At 44.9% G+C, this 21339-nt stretch overlaps 1 protein-coding gene across 1 annotated transcript in view; it reads left to right on the top strand.

Annotated features, from left to right (window-relative positions):
* Positions 1-5350: 5350 nt before the first annotated feature.
* Positions 5351-21339, top strand: part of PRTFDC1 (phosphoribosyl transferase domain containing 1) — a 104063-nt gene continuing 88074 nt past the window's right edge. Inside the window, exons 1-2 of the mRNA XM_052651115.1 lie at positions 5351-5407; positions 14540-14646. Coding sequence (XP_052507075.1) covers positions 5360-5407; positions 14540-14646 — 155 coding nt within the window. The 5' untranslated portion in view covers positions 5351-5359. The remainder of the gene's footprint in view (positions 5408-14539; positions 14647-21339) is intronic.

Below are 21339 nucleotides of genomic sequence, written 5' to 3'. Positions count from 1 at the left end.
GGGGAGAGGGAGTGGGTGTGAGAGTAAATCCTTGTCTTCTAAAATAATCAAGTTTCATGTCCATTTGAAGGATGGCACAAATTGCAAAGCCATGGCCTTTCACAGGTTGAGAAAGGCCTTAGCCATGTCCATTTAAGTTTACTGCATATTTTTGAAAAAAAAATAAAACAAAAAACAATGCATAGTCAGAAAACTGTATTTTAAATATTTAGTCCTCTCAAATATAGCCTTTAAGTTCATATAAAATCGCCTACTTCCAGATAAGTATAAATATAAATATCTTATAATGATGCAATTTAAAAAACCTTTTATAAAACACCCTCTAAGAAGATTTGCATGGTAAAAAAAATAAAATTTGGGAAACACTGCATTTTGCTATAGTCTTCTTGACTATTGACAGTACATGTTGGCATATTTAAGACTCCCAGACATTCCACAAGATAGAAATGTTTAGCTTTGCTTATCTCATTGTTTCTCAAACATAATGAATCACAGCTTCATCTTTTTCAAACATAAAGAAAAATGAATTGAAACACACTTTGGGAAATGTTCCTCTAGGTAGATCAGTGTCCAAATCTCTTTTTCTTTCTCAGTCTCTTTTCCCATGTGAGATGGCCTCGACCTCAAACCACTTCTCAGCCTCTTCCCCAAGCTAAAATATAACCCTAAAATACAATGCAGAACCTGACAAGAACTGGGTTCATTCCTGGGATATTGCCAGTGGATGTCATACATCAACTCTCATCTGAAGAGAATCCATGTTCAGCCAAGAGAATATTCAGCTCCCAGTCCAGTTGGTCCTTACAATTCCTACACCAGCAAAGGTTTTCACCAACTAAGGTTTCCTTGTTCTGTGTGTATGTGTGTATATTTGAAGTAGACATCTTTCCATTAGGAACTGGGCACTGGCTGAGGTGCCAATTAATTTTGCATAAGCTGCCACTGCGCCCTTGGATGCTAATCCGCTCATTCATAACCACAAGGTATTGTGCTAGGGTCATGTACATGACTTGTGCCTCCAGCCCTGGGATTTATTTAGTCCTTAGCCTCTAGTTCCTGCAGCTGTGTCCTTTCAATGACTGCTTTATGGTGGCCAAGAGAGTTGAGGGCGGCTGCCAGGACTCTGAGATCTGGAGGAACACATGGATGCATTATTCTTCTCTGAACCTTTCCAATTCCTGTTCCGGTCAGATGGGGGAGATGGTGGGAGGATATCTCTGAAGCAGCCCAGCACTTACTGTTGATGGTATTATTCGTGTCTGACATTATCGCAAAAGACAGACTTAAATTTTACCCTCTGTGTGTTCCTCAGGGTAAGGTTAATTACCAGTGAAAGTGTCATAATGCAAAACATAAATTCTGAATTTAGCTCCTGGGTTGTTTTGTAAGAACTGCTATGGAGTCATTATTTTTTGCTTACTCTAAGACTACACACTGGATCCAGTCTGCTTCAGACAAGAGTCCAGGAAAGAGGGCTTACTGTGCTAATTGAATACTAATTGGGCTTTTGCTTAAGTTGTTTTGTGTTACAGTCATTTGCAACTATATTATTTTCTGTATTTACGTAAAGGGGAAAAGAATACCTCAAAGGTAGCAAGATTCTTACTTAACCTGAATATCTGGAATAAAGTATCTTGCCACTTTTTTTTTTTTTTGGTACTTGTAATATTTGTAAAGGGTTTTGTTCTGCACTAAGAAAAAGCAAAATATCATCATCGTTATTACTGGCCTTTGTTCACAATGGACTTCATCCAGACTCTAACCAGTGACTCTATGACTAACAATCTGAGTCACTAAGTTTCACATGTTTATGAATTTCAACACAATTCCCAGGCTGAGAGTTTTTTGTTTATTTTCATGTTTCAGGACTCAGAAAAAAAGTAAATGCCCTTCTGGATTTCAAATCTGGTGTCACTGAGTGACTGCTCAGAACAACTCAGCACATAGACTGAATCACTCCTTCAGTAAAGATTAATATTGGCAAAGGTTCAAGAACTACCAACTGTCAAAAGGTTAGTATATTCTTTTGTTAGGGGAAACACATTAAATGAAACCGCCTAACCTGGCCAGGCACAATTACCGTATCTGTGAGTTATTTTATGACAGGAGGTCCTGGTGAGGAACATATAACTACCAAGCCACCACCAACTGGAAGAACTGGGGAAATGTCAAAAGGAGACTCCATGTGTCCTACCACCTCCCAGAATCCTTCTTGCTGGCATCCACCTTGACTGAGCCACGTGTGTGCCACCAAGGAAGGAGCCTGAGTCAAAATGATTAACCAGAGAAAACCCGGGAACTAATCCCATCACCATAAAACCTGAGACTGTGTGCCACATTGCAGAGCAGTTCTCCTGGGTTCCCTCACCCTCCTGTTCTCCACCCAGGTGCCCCTTCCCAATAAAGGTCTCTTGGTTTGTCAGCACATGTGTATCTTTGGACAATTCATTTCTAAGTGATAGACAAGAGCCCACTTTCGGGCCCTGGAATCAGTTCCCCTTCCTGCAACACTTTCAGGACAAAAGCCTTTAGCCTGGTAGAGAATTCAGGTAACCATATATGTTTGCATTTTCACCATGGTAGTGATACTAGACAATTTCGGAATTGAAAATGCAGGAACCTCCAACTAAAAAGTGGATCAAGAGAAGGACTGAAAAATGCAAGTATATTTACTGGTTATTAACTTTGCAAAGACGTAGTCTTTATCCTTTTAGCTTCTTCAAAGGAGTATCAGAAAATGGACAATCTGAGCTAAAATACCATTTTTGTGTGTGAAAAATTCCATTATTTTAATAATTTTCATCTTTTTTACTGTATCCACTCTCATACCAGTTCCACCTTGTCCCTAGATTATAACTGTCCCTGATTGGTCACCCTACACCCATCTTAAAAAGGCAATTACTGTGTCATTATCCCATCAGATAACATTATAAACAACTGGTCACACACTGTCACAGCATCTCAAAGTAAACCTTACAGTTTTATAGCATTTTTCAAAGGATTCTCTCGCATGTCACCTCACGTTAATCTCATCTTCACAGCCAGCAGAGCAAAAAAAACAAAAAACAAAAACAAACTTCATATGCAGTATTGTCCTTCTTACTGATGAGAAAATTGAGGCATATTGTTGGACGTAATTGGCTTAGCCTCATTATCTAACTTCATATGGATCATTACTAAAAAAATCAGAACTGTCGTCCAAAGCCATTGCAGTAGATGCATAACAGAAATCTGAGATTTAAAAAGAATTTTTGCCTCTTGGTCCTCATATCAGGATTAAGAATAAAGTCAGGGTGGATGATGTTATTCTTGGGTATTGGTTCCTGCACATGCGATTTGTGATGTCAAATGTATACTGTATTACATTAATGCAGTCCAAAGCAGAGAAGCATAAATAGATCACCCAAAATGTTATCAAAATATACAAAGGTAATAAATAAAATGAATTCAATTTTAAAAAACCATTTGTGCACGTTCCGTATTCTTCACAGGATGTCCTGTAGGTCTCTACAGGATCTTCTTGAGATTCTGTGATCATTCAAGTAAGTGATTTTTTTTTTTCATTGTGAACCTACTGGATTTTCCATTTAAATTAATGGCCCTTTTAAGGAAAGATTTATCTGCCATTTCCTTTACATCTTTCACAGTGCCTGGGCTGAGCACACAGTAGTAGCTTTTTTATTTCTCTAGAGCAGCTACATCTGTAACTGATACTGAAGTTTCTTGTCCCCAAGACCCATGTACCCACGGGTAAACCTACTTTGCCACAGTAACAGTGGGATTCCTTAAGGTAAACCACTGCATTCCCACCTCTGAGTTTCTCAGCAGTTCAGGTGTCTGAATCTGAGCACACAGCTTCTACACGGTAACCTGCCCCGACGTGGGGTGGCTGGCTTCCCACCAGAGTCTTCTGGACACTTCAGTCTGATGATCACCTTCAGTTCCTGGAAATTTTAGTGACTTTGGTTGTGAAGATGCTTCCTGGGCTTGCTCTTCGACAATGAAAATAGAAGGTGGTGCCTCACCTTTGAGAAAAGAGGTGGGTCAGACTATAAAAATTGCCCCAAACAAGGACGTCTGACACGTTTATCTGTGCAAGAAGCACCTAAGCGCTGGTTAACAGCAGCCTCCCCGCCGCCTTTCCCCTGCCCATCCCCAGAGCCCCCAGGACAGCGCCTAATCTCAGCGACGCACGTGCTGGCTGTAGACACACAAGACTGAAAGGCACACAGGGCTGAGTCGGGCCATGTCGAAATGACTAATATTTTCCCCACCCGGAGCGACATTCACGGATTGATAACTATTTTCCCCTCAAACCAAGCAAAATCAGCAGTCCTTCCCTGCTTTGCGCCAGAACTTGAAGATGAACAAAATAGTCTTTCGGAGAGGCCTGAGTCCAGCTCGGGGCTTCAGACCAGAGCCGGCTGCAAAGGATGAAGCGAGATGGCAGAGACGAGGGCAGTGAATACATTTAAAGGGAGAGCCGGGCCCTGGAGGAAGGGACAAAGAACCAGGACCCTGTAAGGGGGAAAGCTGAGATCAGGGGTTGAATTAGCAAAAGATTCATAAAAGAAGGCTCGTGAATCTGAGAAGAGCTATGGCTTTAAGCTGCAACCCGAAACAATTAAACTCTGACCATACGTTCTTTAAAAAGTGATGAAGTGGATGACGTATAAAAAACTCTTTTTTCACCCCCGCCCTGAAATCAATAAAGGAAGGGCCTTCTTTCCAAGTCCAGATCCTGTAACCGCGGGTTTGGTTCAAGGGTAAACCACCGCACAGCTCTTTCCAGCTGGGCAGTTAGAGGGTTTTAAAAACACATCATAGTTTGGTCCACAGCCGCACTTCGAGAACATCCCATACCGCAGGCTCTTTCGCGGATTTACTTGCGGTCAAGAGCACCCAGAAGTCAGCAGGCAGGATTCCAGGACCTTGTTAGCCTGAAAGCGGGGACGACAGACTTAGGGAGGCGGGGGACCTGGGCACGTCTTCTGTTGCAGTCTGGGCGAGCTGCGTGCAGCCTGGGTCCCCCGGGTCCCCGAGCTCGCAGACGGGCGGTGGCCGCAGGGGACCCGCGCTCAGGTGGAGACCGCCTCGCGGCAGCTGCGTCCCGACCCCCTCCCCCCGCCCCGCCCCCGCCGACGCCCCGGGCCCTTCCCCCCCCCGCCCAGGACCCGCCCGAGATGCGGGCGCGGGCAGAAGCGCTGGAGTCCCGCCAGGCCTGGGGTCCTGGGTGCGCAGCGGCTCTGCCGCCCTGCGGCCAGGGGCGGAGCGGTCCCCCCTCTCACCCCCACCCACCCTCTCCCGGCCCGTCACCCTCCCCTCTCGCTCTTTTCCTTCCCGCTTTCCCCGGAGAAACATGGCCGGGAACCGTGAGGAGGCGCCAGACTACGGGCGAGGCGTCGTGGTAAATGCAAACTCCGATTTCGGGGCCGAGGCGCGCGCTCCCCGCCCCTCCTTCGTTGGCACCCCCTCCCCCACCTCCTTTTTAGATTAAACGCCCGAAATGCATTCGGGAGCGAGCTGGCCACGGCTTTGTTCTTCCCTCCCAGCGGGTCGCTTCCATTCTGCCCCTCCCCCGTCTGACCCCGCGATTAACAACCCTTCCCCCGGGTCCTCGGTGTCCCCACCGCCCCCCGACAGCCATGCGCTACTCCCGGGGTTGAGCCCGCGTGGTTCCGGGTCCCACTCCCGCTGGCAACCAGGAGTCACCCCTGGGCGCCGGGGCGGGGGGGGGGGGTGGTGCGAGGACCCCCGCGGGTGGCTCTTACGGGCCTCCGTGCTTACGTGCTCCCTCCTGACTCCCCCAGCGCGGGCTTCACGTGTTTTCAAAAAGGATACCGAGAGTTGGCCAGGGCAGTAGGACATAAAGTTCTAGATTTGAAACGCCGACCAGGGCTCTTACTGTGGGGCCTCTGCATGAGCGCCCCTCGAGAGAGCATCCGTGTCTGCCAAAGGACCCGCTGAGCGAACTCGAGAGCATGTGTATGGAGTATCAGAAGGTGTTGGGAGGTTGGGGTCGCAGACCAAATCCTCTTTATCCCTGGGAACCCCGCAAAGTCAGCCATCGCCCGGTGGGTACCCAAAGATCAGTATCCTGGAATCAAATCTGGTCTTGCCATACGGCTGCTGGCTTCTTTGGAAGGTAGTGGTTTCAACGTGTCAGGTTTAAAGTGAAACTGTGGCGAGGGTGGTGGGTGGGTGGGGCCAACTTCCTACTTTAAGATTCTTTGTTCAGAAATCAGCCTGTACTGTACAGATAATCCTGTCTGTGATTGAAGCCTGCAGGAGTGGGAGGGTTGCATTAGGAAACATCTCATTGTAACTGATCTGTTCGGGTTGAACTCTGTTGCCCAGGGTTAATTTCACAGCAAGCCTTTTAGTCTTAAAGGAGTTCATTTATTTGTTCATTGGGCTCCTGTTTATTCCACTGCTGGGTTCCAGGCAGTGTTCTAGTCTCTGGGAAAACCAGACAGACCCCTGTGTTCGTGGACCTTACATTCTAGAGAGGATCACAGGCAAGCAGTGTGAAAGCACCTACACGAAGAATATGCTCACAGACAGTGATATGTGCAGGGAAGAGAAAAGAGAGTCTTGAGATAGTGATTGGAGGAGGACTGGGGCTGCTGATTTAGCTCGGATGGTCAGGTTGGCCCCCTGAGTGACATCTAAGCCAAGAGTGGAAGGCTGAGGGGGAGGCTGGAGATTGAAGAAGGGTACCTGTAGCAAGTCCCCTACATACGAACAAGTTCCGTTCAGAGAGCGTGTTCACAAGTCCAACTGGTCTGTAAGTCCAACAAAGTTAGCCTAGGTACCCAACTAACATAATTGGTTGTATAGTATTGTACTATAACGTTTATAATATTTTTCACAAATTATATATTAAAAACAAAAAATAAAGCGTTTTAAATCTTATAGTACAGTACCTTGAAGAGTACAGTAGTCCAATAGAACAGTTGGTATACTGTAGGGGACTTATTCTCCAAGACAGCACCTGCCAAGGGCAAAGAAATCGTTATATTCTGAGAAGGAATCGTAACATCCAGTTTATGCTTTTGGAAAAAACGATCACTCCACTTGCCATGCAGAGGATGGTCAGGCCTAGATTTGACGTGAAAAGGTGTGAAAAGAGGAAGTCATTCAGTTCAGTTCTGGACAAGTTGAGTCTCTAATGCCTATAAAGCCTATGGGTCAGGATGCGCAAGAGGCAGTTTGAAATTCCTGTTTGGAATTCAGGAGGGTGACTGGATAGATTGGAAGTCATCAGCAAACAGAAATATCTGATGCTTATCAGTGGGCTTCCTTGGTAGCTCAGTTGGTAAAAAAAATCTGCCTGCAATGCAGGAGATCCTGGTTGGATTCCTGGGTCGGGAAGATCCACTGGAGAAGGTATAGGCTACCCACTCCAGTATTCTTGGGCTTCCCTTGTGGCTCAGCTGGTAAAGAATCCACCCGCAATGCGGGAGACCTGGGTTCGATCCCTGGGTTGGGAAGACCCCCTGGAGAAGGGAAAGGCTACCCACTCCAGTATCTGGCTTGGAAAATTCCATGGACTGTATAGTCCATGGCATCGCAAAGAGTCGGACACGACTGAGTGACTTTCACTTCGCAGTGGATGGGGATACCTGGCGAACAAGGTGGGGAAATAAAACTGTTGTTAAGGGTAGAAACCTGAAAATCCCTGGATGTAAGAGACTTAGTGGGAGAAGCCAGGTAAGGAGACCAAGAATGAGTAAGACAGTAGGAGAGAGCAGACAGGGTGGTCGGTGCCTAAGGAACAGAGTTTTATGGAGGTGAGGGGGCAAAAGCAGGGGCTTCCCTCGTGGCTCAGATCGTAAAGAATCTGCCTGCAATGTGGGAGACCCAGATTCGATCCCAGGGTCGGGAAGATTCCCTGAAGATGGAGCTGGCAACCCACTCCAGTATCCTTGCCTGGAGAATCCCATGGACAGAGGAGCCTGGCAGACTACAGTCCAAGGGATCACAAAGCATTGGACACGACTGAGCGTACACGCATGTTCTGGGGGGAGGTTAAGATTGAGCAGGAGGGTCACATGCTGCAGAAAGAGCAGGTAGCCTCAAGATGGCAAAGCCAGTTATGAAGCCAGCAGTAGTGAGAGTCTTTTAAACAACTGTGCCATCAGTAGAATGGTTAAATACAGTAAGTACTATTATTTAGTAATAGATACTCTTAATAATGGATGAGGCCAATCATTGTGACTAGTTGGAAAGGTAGATTTTAAAGTCTAAAAAGCAAATGGTGGAACAGTGAATAGCCCATCTATCAGTGTTAAAAGAAGCCCTCTTAAAAACAAGGTAATTTGGTGAAAGATAAAGGAAGGCAGTGTGAGGGTTCACCGAGGTTTGAAATAAGGTATTGTGGAGATATTCCCTGCACGCGTGTCATTCTCTCCAGTAGAGCTTGCGATAATTAGATTCACATCAAGTTGGCTATGGGCAGGCACAAATTCAGAGTGAATTCAAGGTGAGCTAATGGCATCAAGGGTCAGGAGGATAAAGAAAGCTCAGGAGGAACGGTATACTGGAAAAGTAGAGAGCCTCTCTAGAAGGGATTGCAAAAAGCCAAAGGGAAATTTCAGTACCTGTGGGAAAAGGGATAGGTAATAACATTGGGTTGGCCAAAAGGTTTGTTCAGAGCTGGGGCTGCTGTGGCCAAGGTGGAGGGAAGGCAAAGTCATTTGAGCTAAGGTGGGTGATGTTGCCTCAAGATGGAGTAGCTAGAATGATCATCGGGGTGTGTATTGGAGTATCCAGAAATGAGGTGGTGAAGAGAACTCTGAGTTGGTAGAAACTTGGTGATGAAGATGGCAAGGGGCCTAGATGACTTAAGCCTAAAATGAGTACAGTTTGTGCAAGAGAAGGGAAAATGAAGAGATGGAAACTGGCTCTTGGGTGCAGATGGCTTTCAGTTGAATTGGGGAGATGGGACATTAGATTGTTAACAGTACATGGGATGGCCAAGCCAGAGATGTGGCCCTGGGTTCAGATACTCTGCTTAGAATAGCTGGTCACCAGTGTTCCCCCACTATCCCTCACCCCACTCCTTCGCTGGTGTATCTTTGTTACTTCTCAGGGAGAGAAAAGATCTTTACCTGTCTGCCCATTCGGCATCATGTTTATAGATATGTTTTGCTTTTACAGAACCATTATCAGAAGAACCATAGTTAGTACCTACACATGTGAGTTTGGTAGGAAAATAAGGAGAAGAGGAAAATCTAAAATAATTGTGCTTCTGTCATCTCCCTCCCCATCCATCCATGGAAACGTGGCGGGAATCAGAAAATCCATCGGAATCACAACTTTCCTAGGGGTGATGAGTTTCACCTTCAGGGTGTAGAACCTTCCATGGAAGAGGAAGGCATGCAGGACACAAGGTGTCATTTGGCCTGTGTGGGTCCCCCTTCATTCTCCTGGTGGCAGATCTCCAGGGCCCTTCTTTTCAGACTCTGTTTGGACTCAGTTTCTCAACATGTGGCTCTGAGGTGTTCGTTGCAGTGCGCCTCCCTCGCTGGTTCTGGGCCTGGACTAGTGACCCCAGCTGGGCCAACTCCTGTTCTTGTCTGGGGTTCCCGGAAGCAGAGACTCCCTTCCTCTCCTGTGGCGGATGTGTCGATGTGAACCTGAAATTGGCGGTCGCCGTGGTCATTGCCTGAAGGAGGGAGTGGGGCCCGTGGTCTGGGGCTTACTTAGCAGCAGAGAGGAGCCTAGCCTTTTGTATGTGTTTCCAAACTGTTTTTATCCCCAAGGCAGCCAACTTGAAAAATAAAGCAGGAAATATTCTAAGCAAAAAATTAAGATTTAATGACTTAGAAAGAAGGTCTTTAGTATATCTTCAAATGGGGAACAGAGGGTCCAAGGGAGTTCAGAGGCTTCGATGTGATGTAAAATGGCTTGGTGAATGTGTTTGTCACTTCCCCAGCTTGGCCGTATTTTGGGTCTTTGAACAGAGAAAGCATTGTTCTGAAAAAACTTAGAGCGTATTATCTGTGATACTGAAACTATTTAAAGACTTCTTGTTTTGATTTTTCAAAAAGCAGATGAATAACATAATTATCTGCAGTTCCCAACAGCCTCCGTTCCCTCAGGTCTGGGACACATTTACAGTGCAGTTTTGCATGCACTGTTAAGGGTAAACCAGCGGTTCCCTCATCTCTTTGTCTTTTATCTCGACAGTGAAAATGAACTATTTCAGACTCATTTGGAAATAGGCTGGTTTGGCTTATAGAATAGTGTTTAGAGAAACACGTTTCTTCTACTTTTAAATTTACAGCTTTAACATAAGACTTTAGCAAAGAGGTTTGAGGTACTTTTTTAAGTTAATTAAAACATAATTTTAAAGTAAACTATTGATGTTTCAGTATGTCTTACTGGTTAGCATTTATTGCAGGGCCATGTGGGAGACCCGGGTTCAATCCCTGGGTTGGGAAGATCTCCTGGAGAAGGAAATGGCAACCCACTCCAGTATTCTTGCCTGGAAAATCCCATGGATGGTGGAACCTGGTAGGCTGCCGTCCATGGGGTTGCAAAGAGTTGGACACGACTGAGCGACTTCAGCGACAGTGTAGACCAGATACTGATGTAAGAGTTATATATCCATGATCTATCTTATTTAATCCTCAAGCTAGCCATGTGAGGTAGGCATTGACTGTTTTATAGAGGAAAACCCCAACCCAGAGAGGTTAACGCCTGAGGTCCCATAGCTAGTAAATGCACCCCCAAGTGTGTTAGGCTTCTGATCCATGCTCTTTACTGTTACTCCATGCTGCCTTTGAGCTACAGATTTCCAGTACAGTTTTTGTCTGTAGGTTTGATTGTTGTTTTTTATTTGGCTGCACCGGGTCTTAGTTGCAGCATGTGGGATCTAGTCCCCTAACTAGGGATCGAACCTGCGCTCCCTGCATTGGGAGCACGGAGCCTTAACCACCAGACCACTAGGAAAGTCTCTATAGGTTTGTTTTATTTGTCATTTTATCATTCTTTTCTTTTTGGGAGGCATCATTTATTAAGCATTTATCATAAATGGAAATGTACTAGGAATCTAAGTACATTATCTGTTCTTTTTATCCTCAAAACAACCCTGTCTTTGAGTTTTTATTGTGTTCTATTTAAAGGAGGGGGAAATGAGTCTCAGATAGAATTTTGTTCACATCCGTAGTAAGGTCAGAGCTGTGCCCAGAACATGAACTAGAGAGTGGTCTCAGATTCAGCTGGGCAGGGGCTCCCGCAGGATTTCACGGTGGGAGGAATAACCCCCAGTTCGTGCTGCCCCACTATAAGGGCTCCAGGAGGTGGTGTGTGTGTTCTGGCAGGGGAGCCAGAAGGTGCTGTGTCCCTGGGTGATCTTCCTGGGGCCGGGTGCTGCTCAGGCATCTCTTCTGGTCTCTATCATGGCCTGCCAGTGAGTCTTCTGGAAGCTCCTTGTGTTCAGCTGGTGGTTCCAGGCACTGACCAGCGGTGTTGAAAGTGAACAGCTGGCCCTAGGAGGTCTCAGGGTGGAAACCAGCATTGCTTTGTAAACAGATTGAATTGTGCCCCAAGCTGATTTGCTGGTCAAGGCAGAGCCGGTGTGACGCTCTGAAAATACACAGATGACACATTGTTTGACCACCCGTCTGCCCTTGGTCAGGTAGGAATTTCCAGAGCCATGAACAGTGGTGCTCTTTATCATGAGGAGATAGACTGAGGGTTGGGTAGCACGTGGGTGGAGACTGTCATTTATTCACTCAGCATTTTTGAGCACCTGCGATATTCCAGGTCAGTGTTCTGAACGCTGGAATTTCAACAATGCATAAGACAGACACAGTCTCTACCAGAAGGAGCTAACATTCCAGTGCGAGGAGATAAAACACACAAGCACATGTACACATGTCACACCTGGTGGAAATACATGCTGTGAAGGACAGTGAGGCTGAGTAAGAGAGGTACAAAGATGCATGGCAAGGAAGGGGTGTGTTTTTACATAAGTGTCCAGAAGGCCTCGCTGTGGAGGTGATGTTTGAGTGGAGCCTTGAAGGAAGTAAAGGGTAAGCCTTGTGGGCTTCCAGGGGATGAGCGTTGCAGGCAAAAGAAAAGCAAGTGTAAAGCTCTTGGGGCAGAAGATGCTTGGGACATTCAAGCATCAGGAAGGAGAATGGTGGCTGAAGCAGGACAGGGGTAGACAGCTCCAGGGATGAGTCAGAGGCCTCGCCCCCGCAGGCCGTGGTGGCAACTCCAGTCGTACTCTTAGTGAAATGGGAAGCCCTTGAAAAAATCTGAGCAGAAGCCTGCAACGATGTACATGAGGTACATTTTTCAAAGGAGGATTCCAGCTGCCACGTGGGGGTGGAGGATGGGCGAGGAGCTGGCACAGTGGAAGCAGGGAGGCAAAATTGGTAGCCATGGCAATGGTCCTGGAAGAAATAGTGGTGGCAGGGACTGGAAGTGGGGCAGTGGAGATGCTGAGAGGTGTGTGTGCATGTTAAGTCACTTCAGTCGTGTCCGACTCTTTGCGGCTCCATGGACTGTAGCCCACCAGGCTCGTCTGTCCATGGGATTCTCCAGGCAAGAATACTGGAGTGGGTTGCCATGCCCTCCTCCAAGGGATCTTCGCGACCCAAGGGTCCAACCCGTCTTTTATGTCTCCTGCATTGGCAGGTGGATTCTTTACTTCTAGTGTCACCTGGGAAGTCTGCTGAGAGGTGGTCCTGGTTAGATTCTGAAGGAGCTGATGATAGGATTCGCTGCTGGGTTGCAAGAGGAGGATGATAGAAAGGGATCAGTTACAACTCTGCGGCTTTAACCTCAGCAGCTGAGAAGAGTTGCCCTGCACTGAGAGGGAAGGGATTCATCTGCGATGGGTTTGATCTGGCAAGCATTCCAGAGCCTGGAACCAGGATGGGAGTCAGTGGACCCTTTGTGGCCCTTCCAAAACCTCGGCGTAAGAGAACTGGTTTTGAGTTCCGGGTGAGGAGGCAGGGGAAAAGCAGGGGGATATCCCAGCGTTCGATGAAGTACAGATGGGTTTTAAAACAATAGAAAACAGATGAGATGAGGGAGCCAGAGGCAGGAAGAGACAGGAGTCTTCTCAAGGAGCAGAGAGCTCTGAGGGATACAAGGAGTTTGGGCGACAAGATCACACAGAGGTGGGAACAGCCGGCAATTACTGGGGCCTGTCCTGAGTTTCTGCGGATGATATGGAGTTTGGGATACGGGTGGGGGAGTGGATTAGACAGGGAGAGGGTGTAGGTGAGAGACAACAGATGAACAGAACACAGAACTGGAGGATCCTGATTTGACCAATCTGAGAACAAGACAAGGAATGGGGAATTGGACTGGGAAATTAGGATAGGTCTGCATTAGGAGAGACCTTGAAAGCGTACAGCTGCATGGAGAAATCTGATGGAGGTGTGTGGGAGTAAGCAGAAAACTGGAGACTGCAGTTCAGCTATGGTTTAGCTTGAGTGCCTTTCTGGATGATCTGAAAGTAAAGGGAACATGGTCTTCACTGGCATTTTCTCTCCCGCCTCTTTATTATCTTAACCATCAGACTTGCACATCCAGTCCTAAGCAAGAGGGAGGCTTGCTAGCAGTCTGTCCACTATCTGAATACAACAGTTTTCTGGAGCAATCGGTTCCCAACAGGACTGACTGATGTTCCCACCACAGCACATCCTTTTGAAGTCTTTACGAAAATGACCCAACCACTCAGAAGTTTGGGTGCGCAGTAACCCCAGGAGACATGTACTTCTAGTAGGTAACCTTTCCTAGGCAGGTGAGGGGATTGCAATGTGTAGACTTGTTAGTATATATAATAATATATTATAATAATGTGGAGTGATGCTGTCTGTGTCAGTGGCCAGACCTCAGAGACAGTGTGGGTTCAGTTCCAGACCACCAAATTAAAGCAAATATCTCAATAATGCAAGTCACAAATTATTACTATTTCGGTTTTCCAGTACATATGAAAGTTAGGTTTACCGTATACTGTGGTCAATTAAGTGTGCAATACCATTGTGTCTAAAAAAAAAATGTACATACCTTAATTTAAAAATGCTTTATTGCTAAAAGTGCTAAGCATCCTCTGACAATGCAAGGTTGCCGTAAACCTTCAATTTGCAAAAAAAAAAAATTAATACTTCTGCAAAGCCCAGTAAAATGAGGTATGCCTGTAATTACAAAAATAATGTTGCTTATATTCATGATAATATTTACAGTGTAAATATGCATTGTATCTTCACGTTTGTGCACTCTTACAGTGCTGTCAGGTTAGCTGTAGGTCGGGATTTTCTCTTGTGACGCCAGAAGTCAGGAATGGCGTTCCCTGTTCACTTCAGTAGGTCCTTCATCAGGAAACAAACTAGCTTGTTCCACCTGGCTTCTCCTAGGTTGGCGGAAGACAGTTTAATGCCACATGGATCGTTAGACCTATTCTCTTGTTTTCAATGGTCTTCGTTTTTACAAAGCATGCTCTTGTTTGTTTATGTTTTTTAAAATAAATTTCCAATGAAAAATATTGTAACCAAAATCAATTGTTTTGCAGATTATGGATGACTGGCCAGGGTATGATCTGAGCTTATTCACGTACCCACAGCACTACTATGGAGACTTGGAATACGTGCTCATCCCTCATGGCATCATTGTGGACAGGTGAGCGCTCTTGGCTGAGTCCGTTTTCTCTAGTCCTCTCTTGTGTGAATCAGACAATATGCTCAGGGACCGTATTGGGAATCTCTTCTATACAGTGGTGGATAGAATGTTTATAGGACAGAAAAATTGGAGTAAAGTAAATCTGTGATTTCTTTGGATATTTGTTCAGGGGAAAGAGTAAGAAGGCTGTACATGCAAAAAATAGTAATGCCTATAGATAGTAAGATAGGAACGGCTGTACATACAAAAGATAGATAGCCTCAAAATAACCATGTCCTATACAGACTGATGAAAATGAGGGCCGGGAAAGCATTTGTCTCACATTTTTCACAGACTCTCACCAGGGAGAGTTAAGAGGTGACCTTTACCTTCATTTGCCTTCACAGGCCATACGCCGGAAACCCTGGCTTTTCCTGCAATTTGCATTTATCTCGAATAAGTCCCGTCTCACAGGTTGGCCAGTCTGTGAACAATGATGTTTTCAGCGGTAATGTTTTGGAAATAAAAACATGTCCAGCTTAAAAATAGCAGCACGGAACTGTTTCTCCACTCCTGTTACTTGTTCTTTTGAACCCCTTGACACAGGTGTCCTCTGGCTCCTTCCTAGCTGCTTGACGCTCCTCTTCTAAGGCCCTAAGTCACCCTCATTTGTTTCTTGGTTTTCAGAGAAAAGAAAGTAATAGGAACTTAGTCACTCAGTTGTGTCTGACTCTTTGTGACCCTATGGACTGTAGCCACCTGCCAGGCTCCTCTGTCCATGGAATTCTCCAGGTGAGAATGCTGGAATGGGTAAGAGCCTCTTCCAATTCAGCCTACCACAGGCGTTAGCACTTGTAGGTCTTATCCCTTCAACAAAGCTGCCTTAATGCCCCGACTCCTGCCTTTCCGTGGACTTTTGATTTCTAGCACAAGATCAAACACGTAAGCCTTCACATTTATATGAAAAGCAAGCTTCCTGTATTTGACGCTCAGAAATCAGGGTGGGAGAAGCTCTGAGAAACAAGGGCAAGCTGAGACTTGGGGCTCCCACTCTCCCCTTTTCCTTAAGCCTTTGTACTTCTGCCTCTATTTTCTTAAACTGTGACTTTCTTCTGAGTTAAAATTTAACTTATGAAATAGATCCTCAGCCAAAGGAAAGTTTGAGAAGCACCGACTGGTCACTATTCCCAGGATGTTATCTCACCATCAATGCCTGTCTGTAAGCAAAAGGAAATGTCATTTTTTCACTCAAATTCTAAGATTTCCCATTGCTTAAGATCTGCATATTGCGTGTTCTCTCAAACTATAAAATATTATTAAAGTAAGATCTAGTTTGGGATTTCCCACAGCCTCAGGTGGCCTTCCACGGAGGGCAAGTTTTGATCCTTAGAGGGAAAAAAGGTTCTGAGAAGAAATAAATGTGAAAATTTTGGCATCTCCCAACTTGTCAAACCTCCCAGTTGGCAATTCATATTAAAGATGCAGATTCCTGAGTCATTTCATTGGAGAACATCCGATACTTGCTACTATTCTGTTTTATTAGATTGGGAGACAGATTTCTAAGCCCAGTGATACTCACTGTGTGGCACCAAGGAAAACAGCTGTTCAATAAATTTTTCCTTTTCCAAATGTAGACAAATAATGAATGCAAAACTCCTGTTATTTATACGGTAGGGGAAAAGTGGTCTCCGCTATTGAATAGAATATTTATCCGTTTTTTTATGCACATGCTTGGAAAGAAATTTCTCCCAAATTAATTTGATTCAGTGGCTGCATTAACTCAATATTTTGTTTAGTCCAACCTCAGCCATTATGATGAATGCATTACACATAAAATATGGTGGAAGGTTAGAAAACAATAAAAATACCTAATTTTGAAAAAGGGGTAAATTTTATAAAATATATTCAGCTTCCTAAGAATCAGTCTACTGGATTTCTCCTACCAAAAAAAAAAAAAAAAAAGGATACAGATTCTTGCAAAGGAAAGGGGAGGGACGGGGAAGAAATATGCTTGACTTTGATAGTTAAGCCAACTTCTCTTGTGCAGTGGGCATCTTTGTACTCGATTCACTTCTTAATAGTTCTCAGAAGTGCTTTGTCTTCACATGAGTTTGGGAACCCCCTGGTTTAAACAAATTCTGGCTTTTCTCATCTGAAAATTAATTTATGACTCAAGTTAATTGCATCCTGATCTAGTACAGGATTGAATCCTGGCAAGGTTACCAGTTGCCTCTACAGGAGGCTTTACGTCAAGAAATTCTGATTCGGGGGTCTGGGGCGGGGCCTCAAGAATGCCCGTCCCCACCTTTAAAATGAATTTATTGAGATATAATTTACATACAACAAAACTCACCCATTGTAGGTAAATGACTCAGTGATTTTTAGTACATGTTTATGGCAAGGCAACAATTACCAGCACCGGTTTACAATATTTTGTTGTCAATCAAAAGTTTGTTGTCAATCTCTGCTCCTACCCACACTATCAGGCAATCACTAATCTAATTTCTTTCGCTATAAACTTGTATCTTCTGAGCTTTAAATATAAATTAAATCAAAATCTGATTATCGATTCATCGATTGATGGACACTTAGATTTCTTGTTTTGGGCTACTGCAAATAATGCTTCCAGGAACATTTGCATGTAAGTCTTTGTGTGGACACGTCTTTTCCTTTCTCTTGGATGGGTTTTTGGAGAGGAATTCTGAGTTTTATGGTAAGTGTAAGAAACTGCCAATTACTTTCCAGATGGCTAACACCATTTTTCATTCCCACCAGCAACGTTTGAAGGTTCCAGTTTCTCCACGTTGTTGTTGTTTCAATTGCTCAGTCGTGTCCGACTCTTTGCGACCCCATGGACTGTAGCCCACCAGGCTCCTCTGTCCATGGAATTCTCCAGGCAAGAATACTGGAGTGGGTTGCCATGCTCTTCTCCCTAGTTTCTCCACATACTTGCCAACATTTCATATTGTTTGTCCTTTTAACTCTAGCCATTCTAGGCCTTCCCAGGCTCAGTGATAAAGAATCTGCCTGCCAATGCAGGAGACAGAGGTTTGATTCCTGAATTGAAAAGATCTCCTGGAGAAGGAAATGGCAACCCACTCCAGTATTCTTGCCTGGGAAATCCCACGGACAGAGGAGCCTGGCGGGCTACAGTCCATGGGGTTGCCAAAGAGTTGGACATGACCTAGTGACTAAGACAACAAAACAAAAACATGGATATATAAAAGTGTTTCATTGTGATTTAAAATTTTCCTAATGATTAGTGTACTTTCTAGCTGTTCATACATCTTCTTTGGAGAGGTGCCTATTTAAGTTTTTTTCCAATTTTGCAGTTGGGTTGTTTGTCTTCTAAATGAGTTGTAAGAGTTCTTTATATATTCTGGACACAGCCCTTTATCAGACATATGCTTTGCAAATATTTCCCACTAGTATATGGCTTGTCTTTTCATTATTGATATACTTTAAGGAGAACGTTGGGTGAAGTATTCTGTAAATGTCAACCAGGGCCAGCTGTTATATGGTACTGTTCCTTTATATCCTTACTGGTTTTCTGCCTTGTTGGATCTGTCATGTACTAAGAGAGGGATATTGAAGTTTCCAACTACATTAGTGGATTCATCTACTTCTAGTTCTGTCAGCTTTTTGACAGTCTGTTGCTAGGTGCAGACACATGAAGGACTGTTAGGTTTTCCTGGAGAACTGACCTCTTTTTATTACAGTAATGTCACTCTTTATTCCTGACAATTTCCTTGCTCTGAAGTCTGCTTTGTCTGAAATTGATGTAGCTTTTCCAGGTTTCTGTTGATATGTTTGCATGGTGCATCTTTCTCCATCTGTTTAATCTGGGTCTTGTATCTGGATCTTTGTGTGTTAAGATGAATTTCTTGTGGACAACATACCTTCGGGTATTTTTTGATCCACTCTGACAGTCTCTGCCTTAATTGATGTTTTTAGACCATGTGTGCGTGCTGTGCATGCTAAATCACTTCAGTTGTGTCTGACTCTTTGTGACCTATGGACTATAGCCAGCCAGGCTCCTCTGTCCATGGGGATTCTCCAGGCAAGAATACTGGAGTGGGTTGCCATGCCCTCCTCTAGGAGATCTTCCTGACACAGATATCAAACCTGTATCTCTTATATCTCCTGCGTTGGCAGGCAGGTTCTTTACCACTAGCACCACTCGGGAAGCCTGTTTTTAGACCATTCACGTTTAAAGTCATGATTGATATTCTTGGTTTAATCTCTACCGTATTTGTAACTATGACTCACTGCTCTTGTTGTTTGTTTCCTTTTTTGTCTGCCAGTCTGTGAAGACTGTCTCCCCAGCGGTGCATAGCTGTTGATGATGTGCAGTCTATTTTTCTTGTTTTTCCTTTTAAGTTTTGCTCACTGGGGTTCACACCTGTGTCTGAATAGCCTAGTCTTCGGCCTAATATTGATTAGAGATTGTTCTCAAACACCTCGAGATAGTGAGGTTTCCACCCTCTGCTGATGAAGGTGTGTGGAAGCCTGGCGAACACATTCATATTGCCAGGCTTTTTTTTTTTTCTTTTTTAATTAATTTTTATTGGAGTATAGTTGCTTTGCAATGTTGTATTAGTTTCTACTGTAGAATAAAGTGAATCGGCTGTGTGTGTGTGTGTGTATCCCTTCTCTTTTGGATTTCCTTCCCATTTAGGTCACACAGAGCACTGAGTAGAGTTCCCTGAGTTATATAGTAGGTTCTCATTAGTTATCTATTTTATACATAGTATCAGCAGTGTATATATGTCAACCCCAGTCTCCCAATTCTTTCCAGCCTTTTCCAAGTCTTCCCTGGATTTTTACTTTTCACAAAGCTTTCTTGTGTGTCTTCTGCACAGGCTTACAGGCTCTACCATCCAGGGATGTGTGGGTGGCTTGGTCCCACACTAGTCTCTGCTGTGCATACGCATAGCTTCCTTAGCTTCTGGTCAGCTTGGGATATATGAAGAGTTTGTCATGGTCCCCTCCCATGAATGTAACCTCTCGGAACTCCCTATCAAATCCATGTCTGGTCTGCCAGTTAGCTGCTCGAACAGGACTGCAACTTCAAGATAGTGGGGCCCCTGGCCCTCCCTGTTCACTTGCTACCACGATGGCCATGTTAGCTGGCTGTGCTCCTTACCAGGTGAGCAGTGCCCCACCCCTACCCCAGTTGAACTACCTGGTGAAACATTAGAGCTGATTGGGGGGCAGGGAGAATGGGAGCATTCTCAGACAAGGATGCCACAGACCTGCTCTGTTTCTACCTGGTGTTCATTAGTTTCATGAATAAATGGTCTCAGTTTGGGGCACGCCTTTGGTGGGTCTCCAGAGGGCTGAAAGGGTTGGTTTTGACAGTTTCATTCAGCTTTCTACTTGCTTTTTGTGAAGAGGATGTGTTGACCTCCTCACTCCATCATGCCAGAAACAAATGTCCCTTTTTATAGAGTATTTGGCATGCTGACGTTAATGTTTCCCTGATCATATTTTTGAGAAGCCACGGTTGTCATATCATGTGTGTGCATGCATGGTAAGTCACTTCAGTCGTGTCTGACTCTGTGAGACCCCATGGACTGTAGCCCACCAGGCTCCTCTGTCCAGGGGATTCTCCAGGCAAGAATACTGGAGTGGGTTGCCATGCCTTCCTCCAAGGGATCTTTCTGACCCAGGGATCGAACCTGCATCTCTTATGTCCCCTGCATTGGCAGATTCTTTATCACTGTGCTACCTGGGAAGCCCATGTGGATGTATATACACCCATATAAAAGCATATAAAAATATATTGTATAAAGTAGATATTATATATAGAACATACATGCTATAATATTTTATTTTTTCATATCATTCAGTTCATCTGTTTTATTTCTTTAAGACCTGGCTGGCTGGGCAACCCACTCCAGTACTCTCGCCTGGAAAATCCCATGGATGGAGGAGCCTGGTAGGCTGCAGTCCATGGGGTCACTAAGAGTCGGGTACAACTGACCAACTTCACTTTCACTTTAGACTTTCATACATTGGAGAAGGAAATGGCAACCCACTCCAGTATTCTTGCCTGGAGAATCCCAGGGACGGGGAGCCTGGTGGGCTGCCGTCTATGGGGTCGCACAGAGTCGGACACAACTGAAGCGACTTGGCAGCAGCAGCAGCAGCAGCAGCAGCAGCAGCAGCAGCAGCAGCAGCAGCAGCAGCAGCAGCTCTGGGTCTTAGTTGTAGCACACAGAATCTTTAGTTACTGTATGTAAACTTGTTCTGTGAGTGGGATCTAGTTCCCTGGCCAGGGATCAAACCTGGGCCCCTACAAAAGAGTGTGGAGTCTCAGGCAGTAGACCACCACGGAAGTCCCAGTTCATTTGTTTTAAATCTAATTCAGTTTGAAGTGGCAGTGGGAATTTTTTTTTAAAAGTATGCGCCTTAGAACATGCCTGCATTCAAGATTTTAGTGTTGTATGCATATATGGACCATGGACTTACAGATCTGAAACAATGAGAGAAAATACAATGACACTTCCAGATTAGGTGTTGGGTGCCAGCCAAGGTTGAAGAACTTCAGGAGACACCATTCAGACTGTGATCCGTGGAAATGGTGTCCATTGAGATTGTCTGGGGCACCTTTCACATAGGTAACATGCTATCTTCAGTAAATAAAAGACAAATATTATTCTTTTGATAGTTACTACGGACTTGACTTTTCCTCTAGTCTTGTCTAACGTG

Source organism: Budorcas taxicolor, chromosome 13 (assembly GCF_023091745.1).
Source record: "Budorcas taxicolor isolate Tak-1 chromosome 13, Takin1.1, whole genome shotgun sequence".
NCBI classification, from domain to species: domain Eukaryota; kingdom Metazoa; phylum Chordata; class Mammalia; order Artiodactyla; family Bovidae; genus Budorcas; species Budorcas taxicolor.
Note: the sequence above shows the minus strand (reverse complement) of the source record. Positions and strands in the feature narration are given on the sequence as shown.